Here is a 22264-nt window from a genome sequence, read left to right as displayed (position 1 = left end):
CTTTCGCCTGTTATCAGTCAGAGATTACGGACAGCTTCGTGTTGCGTACATTTTGTTGATAACGTGGCTGGCCGGTAATTGTCTCGACTGTCTATGCAGCAATCAGCATTAGGGGTTAAATTTGGATTGACGTCCATCCCGAAGGCATTTGCCTTGTGGCAGCCCCAAAGAGCGCGCTACAGTCGCTGTCCATTCCGCCCGCCTCCCTTTTCAATAACCTGTTGCAGGTGCTCTTTGTTCCCAAACAATCTTTGCTGCCCCTCCATAGGGAAACACAGATATCTTCGCAATTTAGGTTAGATAACTAACATATTTTTATTGAAACTTCTCTTAAGGATGTTCTTACAAGTTTAACATTAAATGCTAAATTAGCCCCTCTCGCACAACTAAGGCACATTCCAAATATGTTTCAGTATCTAGTTGCCAAACACGGACAAAGTCAAATGATAAAAAACGGATACCTTAGAATATGCATAAGTTAGCTTTAATTAGCTTAAAAACAATCAAAGACAGTCGCACAGGTCCATAAATTAAACGTAATTAAGGTAGTTCAAGTGGCGGGTACTTGGGTAAGTAATTAAACGAAAGGTCTTACACATATAAATACTGGGATTAAGATAGGATCAGATCTACAAGGGTTTAAAATTATAAATTATAATTAGCGGGTACATGCTTGCTTTAACTTTAACATTCGTGTATTATGTTGGGCTTGGTGAGGATTTTTGGATCTTAACTAGGTACTTACAAGTAGTTCATAACTAGACAACATTTTAAAACGTACAGTTAGCAGGAATATAACATTAACACTAATATAGGCCGCAGTTATACACATCTACTATCATTAATGGCTGTCTTACGAACGGGATCTCTTAACAATCTAATATTTTGAGCACGCTTCCATGTTTCAATTGCATTCACTAATGGTGTCGCGAATGCACGCGTTTTGCTTTTTGTGTTGTTGTCGGCCAGTCCAGACTAGTCAGCGAGGGCAGGGCGCTTTCATTCTTATTGTTGTTAGTATTGTTATTATTATTTAGCAGGGCTGGCGTCTGCAAGGTGTAGTCGTGGGCTAGTACGATGGGCTGCAAGCTGCTGAAGTTCACAGCTGGTGCAAGGGATGGGGAGGCGGGCGCATAACTCAAACGTCCTATGTTGTTTGAGCTGGTGGGCGAGTTGCTGTTCAAGTTAGCATTCTGATGTGCCACGGGCCGTGGAGACGTCGGCACATTTAGATTGAGACACGGGCCAGCTCTGCAAGGAGAAGGGCATCAGTAAGTGTGTGTAGAAAGCAAAGAGTGCGGGAGAGTGAAAGAGCCAATAAGAGTGGAAAGAGGTTCTACAAAGTTATGATCAACAGGAAAAGAGGAAAATAATCTAAATACTTTAAATGTTGCAACGAGTTGCTGATGCTATAACAATTTTTTGGTGTTAAGTGAAAAGGAGTGCTATCAAATTGTATGCAGGTAGAGCAGACCTCTGAGTAACTATTTATGGGCGGAATCGCCTTTGCTCAACTTGACTCTCATATTGACTGTCACTAGGGGCAGCTTAGCGCTACACGGGAGAAAACAATGAGAGCAATGGCTTATGATCAAGAATAACAACAAATCTCTGTTAAGTTCTTCAATATCTCATGATTCTGCTCACCTTTGCTGCGTTATTGTAAACACGGATTTGCTCACGATCCGTTTGCCGGTGTGCCAAATGCGGCCAATGTACTTGATGCGTTGTATGGCGATAATGGCCAGTGCGACAGTCCTGAAATCAAATGCACGTTAGTAATGGAGTTAACCCAGTCACATTTTGTATGCATCTTACTTGAAGAGTTTCTTTTTGGTGAGCCGCGACTGGTTCGGCTTGCCACCAGCCATGTTTTGTAGCGCCAATTGCTCACTCGCCTGGTAGCTCTCCAGCGTCAGCTTGAGGTAACGCTTCTGATAAACGAGCGCTTTGCGATGACTCTCGACTCGCAGATATCGGCCCAGCAGCTGCCGGCAGCGATCCTCGAGCTCGCTGACGTGTGCCGTACCATTGCCGCCGAGCTCCTCGCACTTCTTTTGCAGCGCAATGCGCTCGCCCACTAGGTACTGCACAGTTTCGGCCATCTGTCGATTCTCCTGTGTGTTCTCCGCCAGAAGCGTGTTGATCTCCTTCATTTTTTGCAGAAACTGTGCCGGCACTGTGTCTTCCGTGCTGTGGGCCAGCCGATCGTTGGCCTGAACTAAGGCCTCCGACAACTTCGACTCACGCTGTGCTGAGCGGGCCACATCGAAGCGCAGTTGGGAGATCTTCTGCTCTAGGTTTTCTCTAGTCGACTCGGCAGCCAGTAGCTTTGACTTGAGCTCGTGAATCTCTGCCTGCAGTTTGGCCTGCTCCTGGTGCTGTCGAGCTCGTGTGTTGGCGCGACGCGTCTCCGATTCTTGTAGTGTCACCATACGCGCTTCCAGACTCTCAATTTCGTTGGCTTGCAATGTGAGGCGTTCGTTGAAGTGCTCCAGCTCCATTTCGGCCGATTCCTTGTCGCGTGCCAGCTTGTCCATCTCCTGCTTGAGCCGCTCACAATAGGCCACGCGTTCCTGGAGCTCCTTTTCATAGCGCTGGCGCTCACGCTCGCTGCTGCGTTGCGCATCCGCCGAGCGCTCCCTCTCTCGCTCGTTTTGGGCGGTCAGCAACTTAAGTTCGCTGCGCAATCTGTCGCACAGCTCAGACTCGAAATCCGCGCGAGGTGATTTGCGGGGCGAGTCTGTGGGCGACTTCAATAGCAAGCTGCTGCGCCTACTCTCGGCCCGCTGCAGTGAAGTAAGCTGTGTTTGTAGCCTGTCGCACCGGTCGCGCTCCATGTCCAATTGTTTGTGTAGGTCGTCTTCGGCCTCCAGTACGGCTTCCAGGCGCTTACGCATTGCCTCGATGATCAGCACATCCTGCTCCTGTATTTCCTGCGAATGCTGTTTCTCGCCCAAAAGCTCTTTGCTCAGCGTCTCAGTTTGCTCCCGCTCCACAGCCAACTGAGCCCTGACTGCCTCCAATTGATTTAGCAGCTCGCGTTCCCCGGTATAGTTTTCGTCGTCAGTGCCGTGTCCGTTTGCATTTCCTGAGGCAGGAGTGGCATCAGTCTGGACTTCTTTTTGGTGCAACTTGTCCAAATTGTTTTCCTCTTCGCTTTCAATAGCTTTGAGTATATTCGAGTCGAGCTGCGCTGAATAGTTGAGCTCCTTTTCCACTTGCTGTGCGATTTCATCTACCGAATACTGCTTGGAGCTTTGCTCACTGTTCCTCAGTCGCTCCAGATCACGTTCCAAGGCGTGCACCTGTTGTTGCAGCTCCTCACTGCGCTGCTGTGCGGCCTGCAATGTTTCGGTCAGCTCTCGATTACGCTCCGTCTTGGCCTTTATCTCTGCATTAAGTGTCTCAACATCACGCTTTCGGGCCGCAGCCTCATCCCGATGCTGTTGCTCGCATTGTGCATGCGCCGCACTCACTAAATTCAGCTCTCTTCGTAGCGTTTCTCGATCGGCTGCCCCCTGGGCGGCAGTCTCTAAAATTTTTTCCTCCAGCGACTCTACGCGCAGCCTATATTTTTTCTCACTCTCCTCGCGGTCCCGAAGTAGCTTTTGCTGCCTCTCCACCTGCTGCTTCTCGTTGGAGAGTTGCTCCTGCAATTGTAAAAGATTCGTCTCCAGTTCGGTTTTTTGTCGATGCTTTTCCTCTTCTAGTGCCGATAGCTTTTGCCTTAGCTGCTGCAGTTCCGGCGACGCTATCGCTTTGGGCAACTCAGGTGTCTGCATTAGCAGGCTGGGCGTCTTCATCTTGGAGTCCTCTGTTAAATTCGAGAAATTGATCTGTCGAGGCACCAAGCCAGGTGTCAGGTCTCCGCTGTTTTGAGCGGTCACGCCGAGAGCATTGGGCACCTGAAAGTAGTGTGGGTGCTCGAACGTGTTGACAGGATGGGCCATTACAAAGCCACTCAAGTCATCAGTGCGCTTGTACGTGAGATTCGCGACAGCTTCCTTCGAGGTTTCCTGCAAGAAATCGATTGTAATGCAAAAAACAGCACGCCAACCCTTGTCCACTTACCATTGTCTGGTGCAGGAAGCCGCCCGCAGCCTCGGGTAGCTGAAGTGGCACATGGAGACTGCGGTTCTCTGCCCGCCGTTCGACATCCGGCTCAGGAAATTCGGTAATCGAGCCAATATCGCTTAGAGTTCGAGCGCTGTGCTTAGCACTCGCATCTTGTTTGCCGGCAGCCGGCGAGGAAGCCTGGCTGACGTCCTTGGCCGCCTGTAGCTCGCGCTCCTTTGCTTCCAATTGCGCCTGCAAATGGTCAATCTCGTCGTTCTTATCAGCCAGCATAGTTTCCATCAGATCGGGTAGCGCTAGGCGATTGACCATCTCAGTGCGCATCGTCTCCTGGAGCTTTTGCAGCTCTTTGCCCTTTTGCAGCACATCCGCCTCCAGCCGTTCGACGAGACTGCGGTCCGGCTGAGTGCGTGTAGCGAGCTCTGCCTCAAGGCGAACAATTTCATCTTTGCTGCGCTGCAGCTGCTGCTGCATGGTGGCCATTTGTTTATCGCGCGCGGACAGCTGCTCGCCAAGATTGCGGACCTCGCTCTGGAGCTCGTGAACACGAGTGTTGAGATCGGAGGTGCCCGCTCGATGTAGTTGCTCGGCACGCTGGCGCTGCTCTTCCAGACGCTTCTGTAGCGTCGAAATGCGATGTGTCTGCTCATCGATGCGACCCTGCAACGAGTCCCGCTCATGCTGCAATTCCTGCAAATGCAAATGCAAATGTTATGGTCAATTTTTGAGTGCAAAATCGTTTGGCAGTCAACGGCCGGTCGCATCTGTCCCCACACTACCACCCCCCTTCCCCGCCCCTTTAGAACTTCAATTAAGATAAATTGAAAGCATTCAAATGATGCAGCACAGATGTGACTCGCACTTGTATCTCCACAATATGTCGGTATTTGTGTCTGTATCATTCCAAGCGGCTTTTAGTGTGCTGATGCGGGCATACTCTGCCCTCTGCCCCCGCTTTCCCGCTTACCCAGGGTGCCGAAACAAAGAAATGTATTCAAACAGTCCTTGTCCTTTAGTCTCGAGTATTTGTCTTTCAACAAGGTTCTTGTGGCATGGTGCATATTGTAAACAAAGTGCGTGTGCCTAACTCAGGCGTTAAATTATAGATCGAACCAGGTGCGACTGAGGGGCCTCCCGTGATTTATTTGGGAAAAAATATGTAGGCTTTTAGCTGATGGGAATGCACCTCTAAAAGTAGCACAAACCGGGTAAATGAATGAAGCTGACAGGGGATGACGGGTGCGCCTATTTTTGACTGAGCTTGTGTCATTTTCTAAGCAACTTTTTCCTACATAATGATGCCCTAAATAACGTTAAACATAGGCCAATATATATACGAAATTGTATGTACTGCTAGTACGAAATCGCTTGTGTACTTTTCTAACCTTGTTATTATAATTCGTGTATGTATACTATGTGCAAGCTGAATTATGTATACAAATTTGTTTATGTATGCATATGTTTATTAACAAATTCTACGCATACCAATTGAGTTTCAATTGTGTGCCACTTGTCAACGCTTCTATAAAAACGAGACTGTGTATTCAAATTCGTATAACTCACTCGAATTGGAACCATGTTGAAGTTGGGCGCATATTTTGAGCGCAACAACCTGACACTTTGCCACTATTATTAATATTTATTAAGCAAATTTAATTAACTTATGATTTATCAACCATTTTGAAAGAAACCCGACAAATAAAACCCAAGTATCGCCATGTGCGACGCGGGAGACACTCGACAGGCAACTGAACGAGGCGAAACAGCGAACCATGCCGAACAACCGCAGAATTCAAATTTACAAATTTAGACTCTGATCTTCCCACAATTTCCCTCAAAACTGTAATTATAGCACAATCGATCAAAAACTGTGCGATTATAGCACACCGAGGGAACACTCTAGTTATAGCACAGTGCATCGCAAACTGTGGTGCCTCGTTAAACCGACTTTCAAATTATAATTCTGTTTTTATGGTTTAGAAACAATTAACAGACGCCCGTTTGCTCCCGGGTAGAATCTTATTCCACTGCTAAATAAACGAAAAAGCTAATTTCTCGCATTTGAGGCGAGATTTATCTTATTGACTGCGCTTAGTGAAGACAACAACCACATTCTGATTTTTCACCACAAAAGCTTTGCAGAATAATTTGTACTCACCACACAGCCACTGCGCATCTGGGTGACTTGCATTTCTAGATCACGCATGCGCTTGATGGCAGCCTCTTCGACCCGCGTATGCCTGTCCAGTTTCTCGACCACGCGCTGCACCCCTTCCACTGTCAGCGAGTGCTTGGGTGAGCCTTCGGTTGTGGGAGCAGCCGTTGACGGCTTGTTGCCACCGTGGACAGACACATCCTCTGTGGCGCTGAGGCTGCACGAGTTGGAGGTCGTGTTGGAGTTGTGCAGCGATTCCAGTGTCTTAGTCTTTTGATCCAAAGTTGTTTCAATAAAAAGCAGCTGCTCTGTCACCTGATTGAGCACCATGCTTTGTTCGGCAGAGGGCAGTCCCTGCTGCAACTTTTCTTCCAGCTGGCGGATGCGCGTCTGATAGCCCTCGCCTATGTCTGTCTTCAGGCTGTGCACCTCCTGTTGCAGTGCATCATTGGAGCACATTTGTACTTTAACATAATCCTCCAGCTGCTTAGCCTTCTCGTCCAGCACCTGCTCGTTGAGCGCCTTGGTCTGCACCTGTGTCTCCAGCTCAGAGATAATCTCGCGCAGCACAAAGATCTTGTCAATGGACGCCTTCAGTTCCACTTCCAATTTGTCCCCTTTGGCATTCGACTCGCCCAGCTGTTGGCTCATCTCGCGCAATTGCGTCTCCAGCTGAGCATACTGTTGGAAGGAATATTCCATAATTATGGGAACAGTGTAATGTTTTCCTATAAGCTAATCAAGTGCGTGGGACTGGGCGTGGCAACTTACATGCTTCTCCTTTACTACCCTCAACTTAAATGTTTGTGGTGCATATCAATTTCAGGTGCAGTTAGGTTTTTTTTTTTTTTAGGTATATTGGAAATAGATTAGATTGTTGTTATTATTATTACTGTTATTGTTATTATTGTGTGAGCATGCAAGGAAGTACGATTGGAATTGAAATAATTATTATTAACATTTATTGTTAGTGCATATCCAGAATAAATATTGTGTGTGTAAAACATTTTGCAAACGCAAGAAAATTAAATGACTCCCGCGCTACCAAATGATTGCTTTCTGCTATTGTATCTATAAATACATCGGCACATGCTTACGAAAGATACATTTAGTGCGTGTGTATATATCAGACAATCATGCTGCCCTTGACTTCGATATAAAAAACCAGATGGAATGTTCACCAGAGGGGGTACATTAGGCCTCCGATTGGATTATATTTTGAAAAACGCACAACAGGTGCTTTTTGTTATTTTTTGAGCAGTCAATTGTTTGCTTTAAAGTTTTATCAAGTACTTCAGAAAAGTGAGATTTAGCCAATTTGTGTAATATTTTGTGCATTTTTGATATCAGTTTGTAAATAGTAAGCGTGTAGTTTGTTTTAGGTATCGTTGCAAGGAAGGTATAGGAAACTTAAACTATTCATAAGACCTTTTGACCTATGCCAACATTCAAATCAAAATCACATTATAAAATACAAAAAGTATCAGCAAAATAGTCCAGTAGAAGAAATAGAACAATAGCAAACCAAACGAAACGAAAAAAAACATTTAACCAATCCCAAATCATAAGTAGTATATCATAAGTAATATATGACTGAAAGACCCTTGACAGGAGGGCACTCACCTCCTCAGAGGCATTGGCAAAAGAGCTGCGCTCCTTTTCCTTGTCGCGCAGCTGCAATTTTAAGTGCTCAATCTCGCGCTGAAACTCATCGCGCTCCTGTTCGCGCTCGGCGGCCTGCTCTTCCAGGAACTGCCGCGTGGCCTTTAGCTGTTTGTCGGCGGTATCGATCTGTTGTGGTGGTTTAGCATGGATGGGAGGTAATAACCTATGCTTGTACTTTGCTTAAAACTAGACGCGCTCAACGGCTAATCTACTGATCATGCGTTAGGCACTCAACAACATGACAGGGATCGGTAATTACGACAACTGTCTACAGTGTAACTCACCTGTGACTGCAGATCCTCGCGGTCCTTCTTGCCAGATTCGACCACCTTATCGCCCTCGCGGCAGAAGTCCTCTATCATCTGGAGCAGTAGAACTGTTGCATTGCCCTGCTCCTGCGTCTGCTGCTGCGTGGGCGAGGTCAGCAGATGACGTGCCCTCTCCTGGAGTTGCACAAAGCTGGCCGACGATTGATCCAGCGCTTGCGGGCTCTTCATGTCGCCCAGGCCGTAGCCCTCGGCATAATCGGTATGGTTCAACGAGTTCAACTGCGACAGCTGATCGCGCAGCGCCTGCAGCTCCTGACCCAACTCCGCATTACGGTCTATAGTATGCGTTAACTGCTGCTGCAGATTCTGTCGATCCGTTTCCGATTTGACCAGGCGATTCTTTAGCTCCACTAGCTGAAAACTGAGTTCGGAGGCGTTGCCCGCATTTTGCTGCAGATCAAGCGGCAGCGAGCTGAGCGGCTTAATCATCTGCGCGCCGTTGCTGCTCTTGCGCTGATGTGCCACGCCCAGATGCTGATCATTCAGCGAGCTGGTGCGCAGTAGCTCGTGGAGCAGCTGCTGCTGAGTTGGTGGCACTGGCGCTGTAGTTTTCAGACCGTCCTCGGCTTCGCAGCACAATTCGTGCTCCTGTTTCTCAGGCTCATCCTGTCGCTCCACAGATTCGTTGGCGCGCTGCCTATCCAGATCCTCGGACAGCTGCAGCAGGTAGGCGGCCTCCGATTTCAAGCGCTCTAGGCAATCACCCAGATCAAAGTAATCGTTTTGATCATCGCTATTTTTGCTGTCGATAAACTGCACTAGACTGGGATCCTCAACCACCTCCAATAGACTGTGCACATCAGGCACCAGGCGCAGGTGTTTTGTGTTGTTGAACGAACCCTGCAGCAAGGAGCTACTCAGCGTGTGCTCTAGATCTTCGCCCCCTTCTTGGCTGCGACTCTGGGTTAGTATGCGCTGCATTTCCTCGGAGAGCGTTGCATTGAGGTCGCCCTCGCAATTGGCCACACATTTGGCCAGGCGACTGAGCACGCTGCGGAAGCTCTTCGATAGTTGCCGCAATCCATCGCGCTCGTTAATAATCAGCTCCAAGTCCCGTCCCGAATCGAAAGTCAGATGCCGCTTGTTCTTGCGGTTGAGCTGTTTCTCATATTCCAATTTCATGCGAGCCATCTGTGGATTAGTTTGATGAGGGTTTTAATAGAGGGATATATTCATATTAGAGACTTGAAGGACTCACCTCTTCGGCATGTTTTATATTCAACTGGGTTATCTCCAATTGACTCTTGGCCGTAAACTTCTCTCGTAACAGTATTAGCTCCTTGGGCCAATGTTGGTCGTCGACTGCGCTCTCCGACAACAAACTCTGCAAAATCAATTTAGACATGGACATTAATAATGAAAACAAACTTGTATATAAACAAAATTCATAAGATTCACAGTCTGTGAAAGTCTGGTGCACCAGTTGCTGGCATATTGGACACATATACGACCAGATCAATGGATCGGTGGACAGGCAGTTCTTCGAAAAGCTGCATTTCATCGCAACAGGACATAAATATTTATTGTTTATAGTCATATCAAAGCAAAACATTTACATGTTCATGGCAGAGAAATGGTGTTAAACGTTTACGCTACACATTCTCAATTTTTGGTCTTACATCTGATCAGACAAGGAGGGAAAGTCGAGTGGGTGTTCGCCGCGTTTTTGTTTATCATCATCGACAAGTCGCGACGTTGCCCCGAGAATGGTTCGATTGTAGTTGTGGGAGGGTGCAACATAAATCTCAATAAACATGCCACAATCGTGGAAAGGGAAAGGGTAAGTTGAAGAGCAGCAGCAGTGGCAGCTGCATCAAGTGTCAAATGTTTTTAAATTAAAAAAGAGGCTGAATTAAATTCAAATAAAAGTAATTTAAAGTAGATTGAACATTTGCAGTTCTTAACGCCTTATCTCTGGTACTGGGGTCGTGCTCTCAGCTGATTAATATTTTCCAGCTCTCTGATTAACTTATTTATTTACTTTGGTTTCCTCGTATACCTACTTTTCTCATGTGGTGTGCTGCTGAGAATGGCGCATTGAAAATTTAAGTAAGAATCGGGAGTGCACGACTAGAAGATACCCTTATAGGCGGCCTTTAGGTACATACGAACATCATTTAATAAACAAAAACACGCAGAAAACAATATGAAACATGTGTGCAAAAGTGCATACGTCATAAATTCGTGTTTATAATCCATTTCGTTTTTATGCAAAAACAAAATAAACCTGCTCAGCACAGGATATCCGAAAAACCAACATAGGAAATTTGATTGTTCCGACTAAATTGTTCCAGACGTAGATGTGTGAAAATGCATATTCTATTAATATGCCTTGAACAACTTGGATAAAAATATTCATACCCTGTACTCCTTGAAATTAGGTTCAAAAGAAATGGGACTACTTTTTGGGAAATGTTGTAATACGCACAGAGGAAACGGTCGGAGGTCAATAACTGTGCCGATCTAGTCATGTCCGTCTTCAAGTTTCAATTATAGGTACTTGGATTGTCCAAGCCGATGACACACTTATTTTAATTATTTGATAGTTCCAAAATCTATAAGTATCGATTTTCAGAATAAGTTGTCTTTTTACCTTTCCCTTAGCTTATGAAAGCTGCAGACAATAATGATATATTATAGATATCCAGGAAATAATTAATGTAAATAAAAAAGCTTTAAAAAGGTGGGAGATATATTCCTGTATGCAATCTTTTCAATAACAGGGCGTATTGCCTGAGGATCTTAGTTTTCTCCATTTATTTGAATTGAAACTACAAAGCTATTCATATGTGCATATAAATTCGTTTAAATTTGTGATTTATTCGCAAAGTTAAAGACTCGTTCACATCGAACGTCTTTTATTTGCTGTTGACGTTAAGAAGCAAGGCCAAAAGGCTATAAGCTTGGTTCATGGTCTGTAAAAAAGTAGCATTAGAATGTAAAACCCAGTCTAACTAATGCAAATGGTCGGTACCTTGGTGAAAAGTGGGAGACCCACTTCAAAAAAACCACCGGCTTTAAGGGCCATCGGGCGATTCAAGTAGATAAAAAAACAGAGTATTAGACGACGCATACGTTTCGACATGTCCGGCCACTGGCAACTGTAGAGCGCGTTGGGCAACTGATCTGCGTTGTGGGTAATTTCGTTGCCATAAACGCTGGGCAGAAAGATTTGCATGGTCATTGCGAATAGATACTGCGTCATAGCTGCGAACATGCCCGGAGCCTGCAGTACATTAAGCTGGCAAGGAACGAACAGATTGAACATAGACACTTGACCACGTAGCCTGCGCACTTACCATCTGCAAGCGGTAGATGGAGAGACACAGTATTACGGCGCTGAGCAAGATCTGAATGAGCGTGCTATTCGAAATGAAGATTTGGACCTTCTTGGCGTGGCTCTTGACGCGACTGTGAAGCCTAATCACCTCCACGAGCTGTGCGAACAGCTGGCGCTCAGAGTTCCCGTGAACTGCGGGAGTCAGTGCAGCCATGCGCATTCCCAGCAATTGGAGGCAGAGGGAGATATACAGCATAAGGTAACAGTTGAGCAGATCCATTGTTATGTTGCAGAGGCACGTAAATGGCACAGCGAAAAGTTCATAGGCGAAAAGGTACCAAAACTTGGCCGGTTGCTGCCAGTCAAAGGGCACCCACACCCAAAACGGCAGCTCATTGGGATAGTTGACCGCCGACGATATGAAGATGCACGGCACCACGCCCAGACTGCAGAAACAGTATAACAGCACGACTCTTGAGAACCTGCGCTGTTCATGCTCCCACATATCGCGCTCCTGCCCAGCTCGAACTTCAAACTGCCGGCTAGTGCTCCATTCCTGAAGCAGCTCGCGGGCAATGTGAGCGTGACGCCAGTTATTGAAAATCTTAGCCACCAGCCCCGTCATCGTCAGCGTGATGAAAAGCACGTCGGTGCAGTGCTCGAAGTCGTCGCTTCCCAAAGCCTCGATCCACATCATGCCCGTGAAGGTAAAGGTCACAATGAAATGAATCGCAAGTGGCTGAAAGCGTTTGCATCCGGGTATCCATTTCGTGGATCCGGATGAGCCTTGGCTGGGCCACAGTCCACAAGACCCAAGAATGCGCACCAAAATTCGCGAAGCCTTTATGTTGTCAGAACTCATGGTCCTTGTGTACTTGGATTGAGGGTCCAGAAAAATGGTCTTATATAGGCAGCGCCTGCTGCTAATTGGCTTGCCAATTGCTTCATTTTGTGGGCGTGTCAGCCATTCAATTAAAAATCAATTAGAAAATTTAGTTAATGAGAAAATCGATATCAGTATCAAATGGTTAGCGCACTCCGTTCAAGAGATTCGAATGCACATGCAGAATGAGTACTCTACTCCGAGCCGAGTGTCGCATTATAAATAGAACAACTTTCCAAAATAGGCACCAACTGAAAACCAAATTTTTGCGCCTTAACCAAAAATAACATCACATGCTGCGACTGCCTGACAGAGGAATAGTGTTTATGGTTTTGGAAAAGGGCAACGACTTTTCCTAGTTTTGGAGCACGTCAAAAGCTAAAAGTGTTTACTGTTTACTCAGGGTTTTTGTGATTGGGTGGGTCTCTTACTGAGAACTTTGGGATCGATCAGAGTATACATGATACATTCGTACACATGCATGTGCTGTATATTTTACACTCTATTCCCAAAAGTTAAGAAGAGCATATTGGTTTTGTTCAATGTTTGGCTTGCTGCTTGTCGATCTGTCTGTAAGATCGCAACTTTATGCAACCTAAAATATATATTCATGCATAGCCATTATACAATTTATTTTGGCTACAAGAAAGCGAAAACGCTTCCACATTTTTAAATTTAAATAAATATATCGTAGCATGCCCATCTCCGTCCTTGCAAATTTCACAAGTCATTCTTTTCTAGTGAAAGTTTAAAAATTTATGTTTTTTTGGTCTGTTAACAGAGCATTGCACAGTCGGTTGCACCCGACCGCAACAAGCTTAATTCTTTCTTATAGACCAATCATTTAATATACAGTTTATTCTGAACAAGGAGAATCTGGGATCAGTGCTACTTGATTTCTTCAATAACTCTTATAATTTGTAACTTTAATTATAATAATTTATATGCTCTTACTTTCTTAGTAGCTCTTTCAAATCCAAAAATCCCCTTTATATGCATGTATGTATGCTACTTTTTTTGAAAGACGCCAACCATATAACCGTTAGATTTGAATTGTAGTTAGTTCTCGCGAATTCACTCACACACTTGATTTAATCAATGAACGTTTGACTGTTCACACACACACATATGTATGTATATGTATATTTATTTGAAGACTACACGCATACGCACACAGTTATGCAGATGTCATAGAACTTGAGCAGCATAACAATTCAATTTTCAATTGTATCTACATATGTACACAGATATGTCTGTGTATGTATTGTGCTATTGTTGATTTATCGTTTGTATTGTATTTAATTATTCACTTTATATGAAGATTTTATAAACACACATGTTTTTATGCTAATTCACTTATGCACATATGTATTTATAATAGGTATATGTATATGTATGTTCACTTCTGTTCGCGTATTTACATATACATTTGTATCTATAATTCGGCACCTCGTACACACAACGCGATTTAACATACGTACGCCTTGAAGTAACGGAAAAGACTGAGCAGGCGATTCAAGCAAACAGGCCATTTAATAAAGATCGGCACGGTCGAACAAGAGCGGTAGAGAGAGTGAGAGCATTTGCTTCGTGTGGGCAAAGCAGTGCGCGCTGCACTGCTTGTCCGCACTGGTGTGCTTGTATGCGTGTTGAGATTAATTTAAATTTATGTTCGTTAATTTTGGACGGTGAGCTACGCACTGTTATTGCACTTACACACACATGTAAATATGTATGTGTATATTAATGTGTATGTGCATGTGCATGCGTGTAATTTCACTCGTTTGTCGACACTTCTAAATATATGTACCAATAATTCGGCGAAGTTAATTAATTCTAAGCCGGACTACCCTTCGCACTTCCGGCCGGCCTTTATTAGGCTGGGACAATCTTTCGTTTATGTGAAGTGGTTGCATAGCCAGACGCTTGTTTATGAATATTTCAACGTAAAGCACATGTTTAGTTTGTACGATAAATTGGCGTATACACACATGGATACACACATGCATACATATGTATGCATACTACAAGCAAATAAACGAACTGAAAAATGCCTGCTAAATTTTGTTGGCAAACAAACAAATACCACACATACATACGTATGTGTATATGTATATATGCATGTGCACAATGTAAATAAAAATATATTTTTTTGTTAGAACATATTTGTGACACACATTTAGTTGTCCTCAATTTGCCTCTACACAGATGAGACCCTACTTGAAGCTCTTGTTAAGATTCTACTGTTACGATGACAAACTCTTCCGGATATTCCATTAAGTTATACAGAAATTATCTCACTTGTCGCCATAAATCCGCTTCAGAACATTCTGGCTGGAAGTGGAGTCGGGAAAGGGTTGACACACGTCCACACATTCGACTGGGATCGTTGACATTGGCCTTAAAATAGCTGCTCCAAGAACAGATTTATTTCAATTACGAATCAGTTGCAAGAAAAGGGAAAGCGAAGAAATTGTTGTTGTTTAATGATCACTTTGTGTCAGCTAACTGAAATGATCTTTGCCCAACTATAGGATCTGTGTGCCATTTGTGTGGCCACACGTAAAGCCGAAGAACTCCACACAGGAAAATTAATTACGTTTCGCTGCTGTTTTTCTTTTTGGCGACCTGACAAAATTTTGCACGATTTTCGCGCGGTGCGTGAAATTTCATTGAACGAGTGGACAGAAATAATTTTGGTTACGAGAATTACAGACGCAGCTTGGTGAATCACACACAGCATGCAGAACATGCACGGAAGTGCGGCAAGTTGTAAAGTTGTCAAAGAGCAGCGCAGTGAAGAGCCAACCACATGCATGTGCGCTCCACGCTCCACGCTCCACACCTCACCTGTATCTGCTGTTCCAGCTCGGTGGCAATGTCCTGGCGTGCCAGCGCCAGTTGCTCCTGCAGCCGTCGCTCGTACTCCTCAATGATGCGCCGTATCACCTGCGATTCGTTATTCAGGTTCAACTCATCCTCGTCGATAATGATCAGCGAACTGTTTGGATTTTGGACAGGCGTGGGCGCCACATCCAATGTATCTTGGCTGGCTTTTTGGCAGGTAGGCGGTGAATTGTGGGTTGGCTGTGTGCAGGTTAGTTGTGGCCGTGCCAGGTAGTTACAGTTTGGTTATGTTGTTTATTGGGTTATAAAAGTAAAGAAACAAGAAAGAACATGCAGTTAGCAGCTGGTCAATTGACGGACGCAGGTAATCCCATATATATGAGACTCAAAAAGTTAATCACATTTGAAGCTTTGTGTTAGTTTCATACAAAGACAGAAGCATGCCTCAATTTAAGTGAAAACTTACCAAGTAGTCATCATCTGCTTGACGACGCTCGTAGAATCTCAGACGCTCTGTCAGTTTGCGCACCTGGTCGGCGTGGGAGCGCTTCAGTTCATGAATGTGCGTTTGATAGAATATTTTGAGGTCCGCAATTTCCTGCGATATCTGATAACATATTTATATTTGATTTCATTATTGGCTACAATAAGCTAACTGCATGTTTGCTCACATTGTCTTTAGTTTCCTTTAAAGTGGGCGCTGTTTCGCCCAGGGAATCCAGTCCACTGGGCGTTATTTGGCGATGGCTGGGACTGAGCAGTAGCTCGGCGCGTTTACGCTTGCGCGGAGACGGCTCCTTGGAGGCGGCTTCCTCGGGCAGCTGCTCTACTTCCGAGCACTCGGAGGAGCTGTCGCCGGCCAGATGCTGGGACTTATGCGAGAATACATCATCGGAAAACTGTTTCTCTAGGTCGGCACAACGGCTCTCAAAGTATTTTCGCAGTTCCTCCATTTGTTTAGTGTGTGCCACATGCTGGGCCTGCTCGCTTGCCAATTTCTCGCTCTCCCACTGATCACGGCTGATCTTGAGTTCTTGCGCGCACTGATCCCGGCACTGCGCCAACTGCTGCGCTAGATAGTCGTCAAATTTACGCTGCACTAAAAGAAACGGGCGCAGCTCGCCGGGCAGCAGACATTTTTGGAACTGTTCGATTTGCTTGCTAAAAGCTGGCGGCCACTCAGGAGGCAACGGCTCCACGCCCAGGTCATCGATTGGCACCGAAAGCTGCCGCTCCCGTGAGCTGCGGGATCCACGATCCTCGTGGTCGGTGAGAAAGTTACGTTCCAGATCGTCGTCGCTTTCGCTGATCAGATCCATGGATATTTCGGAGATGTGCTGTCCGGCATTGGCCTGCTGGTCAGGCCAACCGCTTCGCTTGACTGTGTCGATGGCCTCATGCAGCTGCCTGCGTAAGGCTTGCACTTCCTCACCGAGCCTATCTGAGTCTGACTGCAGCTGGCTTCGGACGTTTAAAGAGTGCTGCAGTGAGTCCGTAAGCTTTGCGATTATTTCATCGCGCCGCGACAGCTCCACGTAGATGTCAAGTGTCTGTAGAGAAGGGGGCATTAGTAGTTATTGGACATGGGCTATGCAATAATGTCTTACCGGCGCACCAAACTCCTCTTGGAATGTGCGATACTCCGTTGAGTTAGTTACCAGCGAGCTGCTGTCCCGAGCGGAAGCAGGACCCGCGCTGGACTCACGACGAGCCGCTTCCAGTTGCAAATTCAGTGAGGCCAGGCAGTTGTCTTTGGTCTCCAGCTGCGAATGCAGGTCTTGCACCTTGGCCTCCAGCTGCTTTAACATGTTCAAGCTCACGAGACTTGCATTGCTGTCAGGCCTGGCTTCCTGCAATGTCTTTGACTCCTCCAGGGACAGAGATTTGGGCTCCTCCGCTGTGGTGCTAATGGAAAGTAATCGTTCACTCTCCTCTGTAATGTCCTCGAGCACATCTTTGCTGAACTCTGTCAGCGGCACACGTTCCATCTGCTTAAGCTCCACGTTCCCAGCGCTGCTGCCACCCTCCTGTAAAGCCGGCGACTCCGTGGGTGAGCCTTTGGCTCCATTATCAGAAAGCGTCTGCTGGTGCATGGCCATTAAACGCAGCTTTAACAGTTGCATTTCGCACTCCTCGTCCTCATCCTCGTCGTCATCGAGATCTGAAGTAATCAGATCCAGTGGCTCGGGTCGCAGATGCAGCGTTTCCAGGATCTTGGCGGATCTGTGCTCGACTATTTGAGGCATTTGTATTTGTGGCAGATTAAGGTGTTCCACAGAATGTGCTTCTGGTGTCTTTGCCCCATCTAGATCTGTTACCATTTCCAATTTTTGGGATGCACTCAGCTGCGAGTGGCTGGCAGCTGCTTCTTCCCCATCGTAGGTTATTTCTATAGACTCATTAGTGGCTACAATTTCCTCCATAGAGTGATCCTGTTCGCTAGGAGCCTCAGCATCTATTTCTAGCTCACTCTCCTCCAGCTTCGACTCATGGTCGGCAACCTCCGACACAGCCGATGCTATTGTACTGGCATGTTCCTGCTCGGCTAAGCTTTTGGCATCTAATGCCGATTCCGTTGTCTGTTGCGGCTCGTCTACAAAGTCAGAGACATCGTCTGTGGTGCTCTGGTTGCTAAGACTCTCTCCCCCCTCATCCTGTCCATGGGACGACGCATCTACGTCATCCTCGTGACGGGAGTGCACTGGCTTACGCTGCTCCAACGGAAGGCTAATGTCAAAGTCATCATCATCGTCAGTCGTGGTTGCTTGATCTTTCGGGCTGCTTGGCTCGACATGATCTTCATCACTTTCCTCTTCGTCCACCAGAAAATGCTGGGCCAGCTGGCCACCAGACAGCTGAGCATCATCAATGCGGAACTTTGCAGCCTCTTCGCCGCTTTCGGATTTGGCACTTTGTTCTAATTGCGGGTCCTCGTGCTTAGTAGTAGCAGGAGTAAAAGCAGCTGCCTCGGACAGCGAATCTAGGTTCGTGTGCAGTTGCTCCTCCACCTCACTTATCTCAATCGCTTCCTCAATGTCCTCTTCTATGCTGCTGCTTGAGGTTGTTGTTGTGGTCGCTGTGGCGATCCTTGGTGCCACATGGCCGCTGCTTGTCGCCTCACTTGTTGTTGCCGCTGTGTGTTGCTGTGGCTCGGCCATGTCAATGGTAATGGAGCTTGTGGGCGGCTCGATGCTGAACGACGAGATCGTGTTGTCGTTCTCGGTGAGACTCAGATTGTTCTGCTGTCTTAGTAGCTCGGCAGTGTCTGTTGATGTGACCGCGTAGGGAGTGCTGCTCGAGCTGGTGACAGCCGTAAAGCTACTTCTGGAGATTATATATGTGTGCGTCGATGCGTTATCACCATCAGAGTTGGCGCCTGAACTGTCAATATTATCGCATGCTGTTGGAGCTCTCTCGGCAACATGTTGCTGTCGCTCGTGCTCTCTGCCTGCTGATTTATTGTGGACCTCCGATGCTTGAAACACAAAATTCAATGTTGGTATAAACTCAACATCTACATTCTGTACGACATAGTTGCAGCTGGCTGCCGCCTGGCTATGTTGCTGCTGTCCAGCAGCGGGCGATGACTTTGGATTGCCGACTGGCTCCTCTGGCGCTTCGATTGCCTTGTAGAACGCGCTGCCACTGCCCGTACGGAGCAATGATGTGATCTAAAATGAAACGATGCACAACTTATTATTACAAAAAAAAAGGGTACTTTTTGCAGCAAAGATACATTTTATACTGTGAGATACTTTAATAGTTGCCTCGTGTACGTGTACGATTGGGTTCTTTAATGTGCATCTTGCACAGATTGCTGCTTGGCCGACTTGGCAGTGAAACTTTTGGTCTGACGCCATAATAAAATCATTTCGGATTTCATTTTCGTAATGATGTCACCTCATTTTCAACGCCAACAACGCGACAATGTTGTCACAACAGCGGCGCACGCATTGTCAGGATTATGGGGTTACGACACGTTAAGAAGCGACATGTTAAGATTTGTGCCTAACATCAACGATCTGTGTGTTCAGAGATCGGCATTGATTAGGCAACATTTGCGTGCCAATCGCTGGCAGCTCCAGCCAATTGACCCGCATCTGACACTAAACTCAAGTGTATATTGGCGGGCCGTGCGATGCCGTGGCATCTGGTGTGGCCCACGCTGCGGCAGCTGACTCAGGCGCTATTTGATGGATTGCAGCTGTGGCATTAGGTTGCCAGCTACCGGCCGCCCTTTTATAATTAGAATATCGGAGGCATTCTTAAATTTTGTAATAAACGCACAGATCACCGCCTGCAACTTATTAAAGTTGCAGATGGTTCGTTTATTTATAAGTATATTGCGAGCATGGGCACTAATTAAAACGTTGTCCACTTGATATGTCTGGGTGAGGTAACACGCAAATGTGTGTGAAGCTGACGGAGCATCCGCCACAAAGTCTGTGGCTGGAGATCCAATTAGAAGATTATGTATATTCGACATTAATTGAGATCGATGCGCCTATTGCTTTCGCAAACGTCTGCGCTCTGCTAGAGAATTACAAAATAAGTGCATGTGGGTCAATCTGCAACAAATGCAACTAACTGGGGCAAGACGCGTACAAACGACTTGACTTATGCGAGTCGCAGACGGCGCGGATTCCTGTTGAACGTCCTTGAACTTGTCGGGCCACGCAAATTGATTTGGGTCCTTTGACAGTATCGGGATAACAGTTTTCACCATCGCCATGGTTACACTAGTTCCCGATAAAAGTTTCGTTCTATGTGCGTGTCTCGCGAAATCGTAAGTTTTGGGCCATATTCCATTCTTCCAGCTCCTGCCGCCGACTGGTTTTGATTGAGGAAATTTCATTTTATTCGCGGTTGCGGTAGTCTCTGCATTTGTTTGGGGTGTGACACACATTCGGAACGTAGAATAATAATAACCTATTGCCACTCCCAATAAACAGGGGCCATTGATGGGATCTGATTTTCGTACAGCAAAAATGTATCGAATATTAACACGAATGTGCCAGCTAATCCTTTGGCCTAAACCAAGCCCCAACTGTGTCTACTTACTCGGCCCCTAGACTAAGCTAAGTCCTAAGGTAGGAGTCAGCTACTCACATGTATTTTGCTCATGGTTAAGGTCGCTTTGGGCGCAGTATTCAAGTTGAAGAGCCGCGTAAATGAAGCTTGTTGTCACTTTGTACTTTTTTTATAGATACAATTATTTATTTTGTGTTGGTTTTTTATTTTTTACAACTTCGCACACACGCTCGCGCCTTTTATCTAGCGATTCGAGGCGAGCTACCGACGACCGCCTGCAATGCAAGTTCTTTTATAAATAAAATACCACGCTCAGCACGGCTGACGGCTGACGGCGGAGGCGTCGCTCGATTCCCAATTCACAAATCAGCCAGCACTCTGTCAGAGGCAGTCAATCCAAAGAAATCACAAGCAACCAGCAGAGAGCCAGCTAGAGAAAAGCGAGCGAGCGACCGAGCGAGCGCGCCTAACGTACAAAATTTGCAACGGTTCGAAGCGGTTCCGTGCACCGAATGCGCTCCCATTTCTTATTTATAAACAAAATGTGGAACGCAAACGCTTCTGTGGGCAACATGTTGGCGGCCAATGGGAACGAGAGCGCCATCAACATGCTGCCTGGCTGCTTGGCTGATGGCGCTCAGTTGATAAGGCGCTAAATTTGAATGTTTATTTGATTTGGGCGATTCGAGCCCTTGGCTTGTTTAGCTTATTGAGTGAAAGGTCAAAGACGCATTTAGCTTTCGGTTGTTGGAAGCACGTGCAGATAAAGCGGTACGTTAAGAAAACTGAAAACTTGTTATTCGTTCCGTTAACGGTTCAAAGATATACCTAGTCTTCAGCATTGGTTCGTGAACCTGAATTTTGAATCTGTGAATCTGTTGGTTCAAGCGTTGGTTCAATTAAATTATTGTCATATCTATATATACACACGTGCAGATAAAGCGGTACGTTAAGAATCAGGGCTATAAACTGAAAACTCGTTATTCGTTCCGTTAACGGTTCAAAGATATGCCTCGTCTTCAGCTTTGGAACTCTGGTTTTGGTTCAAGCCTTGGTTCACTTCAATTTTGACCATATTTATATATACACATTTAATAATCCAAATTAGTATTTTAAGTTTAATTGCGATCAGGTTAAGTTTAGGTAGTTTTTATTCAAGCGAATATTTGGCATTCCGTGCATAAATCGGGCTTGTTAACATTTTAGCAACACTTTTGAGCTACATACCCAATCGTATATTGTGTATAGATTCATGATGTCGTTGTCTGTCTCAGGCGGACCACTAATGATTCACTTGCTCGGATCGATTTGGGCCGAATTCATTATCAATGTCCACACAATTGGCTCACACTTGGCCGCCAAAAATGCCCGAGGAAGCATTTGCGACTGTCAATTATGCATATTTATTTTTCTACAATTTTGTTTAGATCCGTTTACTGGTTGCGGCTGCTGTTCTTGTTCTTGATTGGTTTGAATTTGCTTTGAAAGCGTGCTGCGGTCTATTTCTGTTTTATTTGGTTCAGTCTAAACACACACACACACACTCACACGAACAGAGGTTATGTAGGAGAAAGATTTACGTAAAATTCGAACAGCACTGACTTTTCTAAACTAAAAAACACAGACAAAAAGAAAACTGGGTGCGCGAAACGTTAGATCGTCATCGCGTGGCTTTTCCGGCTCCTCTGAAATGTGCACTCCAGAACCCGAAAGTGCACCAAGTGAAAGTGCAACTGATCGATCGGAGCAGTTGCACGTAACAGCGCAACAATCCAATGCAACTGAATCGATCTGCCTGGCATTAAGAGAGCCAGCCATCGGCCTTTGGTCTTTTATTTTTGGTCGTTGGAAATTGAAAAGAGAGGCGAAGCCTAAATAATGCTCACTCAAGCACAACACCAAGACGTCTTCTATATTCAAATACACACACACACACACAGAGAGACTCACGAACAGATGTGCATGCATCTCTGCCCACATACTATTTACTCGCAGAC

General features: G+C 45.8%; 2 protein-coding genes across 5 annotated transcripts; both read right to left on the bottom strand.

Annotated features, from left to right (window-relative positions):
* Positions 1–297: 297 nt before the first annotated feature.
* On the bottom strand, positions 298–21892 carry LOC115770534 (trichohyalin). Of its 4 annotated transcripts, XM_030715836.1 has the most exons (13): positions 21495–21892; positions 16844–18907; positions 15908–16786; positions 15703–15843; positions 15240–15476; positions 9425–9550; positions 8182–9357; positions 7856–8023; positions 6236–6913; positions 4075–4767; positions 1819–4019; positions 1648–1758; positions 298–1251 (listed from the first exon to the last, which is right to left on the bottom strand). In XM_030715836.1, the coding sequence occupies exons 1-13, from the start codon at positions 21519–21521 to the stop codon at positions 918–920; spliced, it is 8835 nt and encodes a 2944-aa protein (XP_030571696.1). In that variant the 5' UTR covers positions 21522–21892; the 3' UTR covers positions 298–917. The 4 variants fall into 4 exon arrangements, with proteins under 4 accessions (XP_030571696.1, XP_030571697.1, XP_030571698.1 ...); XM_030715837.1 differs by lacking the exon at positions 7856–8023; XM_030715838.1 differs by lacking the exons at positions 15240–15476; positions 15703–15843; positions 15908–16786; positions 16844–18907; positions 21495–21892 and adding an exon at positions 13344–13862.
* On the bottom strand, positions 11060–12368 carry LOC115770295 (putative odorant receptor 71a). Its single transcript, XM_030715531.1, has 3 exons — positions 11526–12368; positions 11201–11467; positions 11060–11141 (listed from the first exon to the last, which is right to left on the bottom strand). Exons 1-3 carry the CDS (start codon positions 12366–12368, stop codon positions 11085–11087), a joined length of 1167 nt encoding a protein of 388 aa, XP_030571391.1. The 3' UTR covers positions 11060–11084.
* Positions 21893–22264: the final 372 nt, after the last annotated feature.

The sequence above is a fragment of the Drosophila novamexicana genome, unplaced genomic scaffold, assembly GCF_003285875.2.
Source record: "Drosophila novamexicana strain 15010-1031.04,08,12 unplaced genomic scaffold, DnovRS2.1 tig00004555-arrow-pilon, whole genome shotgun sequence".
In the NCBI taxonomy this organism is placed as follows: Eukaryota; Metazoa; Arthropoda; class Insecta; order Diptera; family Drosophilidae; genus Drosophila; species Drosophila novamexicana.
The sequence above is the reverse complement of the archived record's forward strand: the minus strand, read 5'-3'. Positions and strand labels throughout refer to the sequence as shown.

What these genes read in the sequence shown, in the direction of transcription:
- LOC115770295 (XM_030715531.1), bottom strand. Translation starts at nt 12,368, where the DNA reads ATGAGTTCTGACAACATAAAGGCTTCGCGAATTTTGGTGCGCATTCTT. An exon ending in CCATCTACCGCTTGCAGATG is followed by an intron (nt 11,468 to 11,525) that starts GTAAGTGCGCAG and finishes GTTCCTTGCCAG; the next exon opens with CTTAATGTACTGCAGGCTCC. An exon ending in GTCTCCCACTTTTCACCAAG is followed by an intron (nt 11,142 to 11,200) that starts GTACCGACCATT and finishes ACTTTTTTACAG; the next exon opens with ACCATGAACCAAGCTTATAG.
- LOC115770534 (XM_030715836.1), bottom strand. Translation starts at nt 21,521, where the DNA reads ATGAATCTATACACAATATACGATTGG. An exon ending in AGCTGGAACAGCAGATACAG is followed by an intron (nt 9,551 to 15,239) that starts GTGAGGTGTGGA and finishes TTGATTTTGCAG; the next exon opens with AGTTTGTTGTCGGAGAGCGC. An exon ending in ATATAAAACATGCCGAAGAG is followed by an intron (nt 9,358 to 9,424) that starts GTGAGTCCTTCA and finishes ACTAATCCACAG; the next exon opens with ATGGCTCGCATGAAATTGGA.